The sequence below is a fragment of the Sinocyclocheilus anshuiensis genome, unplaced genomic scaffold (assembly GCF_001515605.1).
Source record: "Sinocyclocheilus anshuiensis isolate Anshui unplaced genomic scaffold, SAMN03320099.WGS_v1.1 C33064713, whole genome shotgun sequence".
NCBI lineage: Eukaryota > Metazoa > Chordata > Actinopteri > Cypriniformes > Cyprinidae > Sinocyclocheilus > Sinocyclocheilus anshuiensis.
The window spans coordinates 1-2,303 of NW_015621602.1; the positions used below are offsets into that span (position 1 = coordinate 1).

The 2,303-nt window shown below is 39.9% G+C and overlaps 1 protein-coding gene across 1 annotated transcript; it reads right to left on the reverse strand.

Moving 5' to 3' along the window:
- Positions 1–316: 316 nt before the first annotated feature.
- On the reverse strand, positions 317–2,208 carry LOC107683235 (protein-glutamine gamma-glutamyltransferase K-like; the record flags this gene model as incomplete). The annotated part of the gene is made up of 7 exons (XM_016479302.1): positions 317–470; positions 634–817; positions 929–1,067; positions 1,185–1,362; positions 1,500–1,607; positions 1,715–1,833; positions 1,966–2,208. Coding segments are annotated over 7 exons (1,125 nt in total), but the record flags the coding sequence as incomplete, so codon positions are not given.
- Between the last annotated feature and the right edge of the window lie 95 nt (positions 2,209–2,303).

The following is a 2,303-nucleotide window of genomic DNA, read 5'->3' on the forward strand; positions in this document are numbered from 1 at the left end:
AAAATATGAACCTTTCATTACCCATAATAGGGGCACTTTAATAACATATTAAATTTTATATTTTGTCAAGAATATATGGCTACTTTTGATTAGCCATCAATGGAAAAAGAACCTTTTTCCCCACAGAATGGTGTAGTTATGACATCTACCAGCAGGTGCTAACTCTGCATGCTAACCAGTCAAACCTAATAGAGAAACCACAACATTTGGCTTCAGTGACTGGAGTGATCAATAATGATGTATATCATTATGGCTCTCTATATACTGGTATTTTCTATTTGTACAGCTCAGACTGCTGTCATGTGTAGGTTTTCACCTTCTGGGTGTTTGTAAAAGTGCGTGATGTCTACACGTTGATCTGAGCCGATAGCTTTGGTGCTGATGCAGTGACCTACTGCGTTCTTCTCAACCTGAATTACAGCGAAGTCTTCATTCGCTTCACGCTGCCAGTAGACTTTATCGCTGTTCACCTACAACGCAAAGAGCCAAACAGTAAGTGCTCCGGAGTTGTGCGTCTGTCCTTTTGCATTCTAATTCAGTTCCTATATTTGAAGGAGGATCCAGAACTGTAATGAGTTTAAGGGTAGAGAATTATATATCTGACAGAAAGGTAGATGTAATGCATTAACATACTCCAGCAAAAAGTAAGGGCGCGTCATGCTGAACCTGCCCGCTTCGTATTGCAGCAACAGAAATGGGGCAGTGAAGATTGTCCTGGCTGGTCAGTTGAGGAGTGGAATCAACCACCTGCCAACCTTCGAAACCAGATGGCAGGTCTGGCCGAGTCATCCAGGCCTCATTCCACACATGGTAGTTCCTCCATTGAGAGAAAAAAGAGATAAAGAAATACATACAGTACAACAATCATTGCATAACCATTGCCATAAAAATGAACGTTTTGACAAATGCTGACGCCATGTAAGCTTACCAGACTGAATAACGGTTTAGATGCTCAATCGGCTCAAATTTCTCATCAAAATAAACATCAGCTGTCAATGAAACATCAGTATCATGAGCAGAATTGAAGTTTGAGACTGGACGAGTAGGAATGCCCAAACATCTCAAAACTGAGGACAGAGAGATTGTGAGAAGAAAGAATTTAGTCAATACACGTATCTAAACACACAAGCAATTCTTATTGGACTGTTCACTTTTTTCTCAGTCCAATATGTTTAACGTCTTACTTGTGTTGGTGACTCCAGCAAAGACCCAGCACTGACCATATCTGACAGGTTCTCCTCCACTTTTGTGGTACTGTGTCAGGACGGCACTGCTGCCACACCAAGCAGTAGGAGAAGTTCCGTCATTGTAGGTACTTGACCAGCTACCCATCATCACACCACTGTTGTCACTGGCATTAATCTGTGACAAAGACGATGTCAAAATGCTATTCTGCTGTCTGCTAACTTCCCAAAACATCCTTGTTCTCATTATCTAATCAGGTTGTCTAATCCCCAAAAATCTAAAGCTTGTTGATTAAAAAAGGCTGGAAAACTCACAAATGCAGATATCACTCTGACCACATTAACAGGGTCTCCCCATCCTGAGCAAGGCCCACCACTCTTCTCCAACACAAAGAAGCACGCAGCCAAGACTCCTTCATCAAACTAAGAATAAGAGATCACAGAATAATAATAATAATAATAATAATAATAATAGAGAAATTTGTTTGCATGCACTTTTATATGAATATGAATGAAAGTTTGCTTCTTACTTGACCAAAGTTCCATGTTCTGGAGCCAATCTGATGTTTAGTTCCATAGTAGATTCTGCCCATGTCATTCAGCACATACTCAACTCTCTCCGCCTCATCACTCAGGTACACACCGTCATCTGATAAAGAGGCATTCTTAAATATTTAACAGTGCTTTCTAGTTTTTCCTAATTTTTGTTCATTTTCAGGCTTCAGATGTGATTTAAAAGCCCAATAAAATGAAAATAGAATGCAATATCATGTGCACATACATTTACACCAGGGGTTGAACAGCATGTAAATATCATAATCAGTTGAAGTGACCTTTCCTCCTGGGCAATTGGTTACGATAGTAAGTTTGTATTGTCCAATAGAAGCTGTTGACTGAGAATAAACACACAGTTTGATTCGGTTTTGCATTTGTTCAACAATCCTGGCTTCCCAGCAGTCTTTCTTGAATTCCTTCACTAATGGAACAATCGTGAGCATCTCGCTCCATGTCGATGGGATATTACCTGAGAAACACACACAAGAAGAGGAAATGATGGAGAGGATATGCCTTAAAGGGTCCTATTATGCTTTTTCACTTTTTGAACTTTAGTTAGTCTGT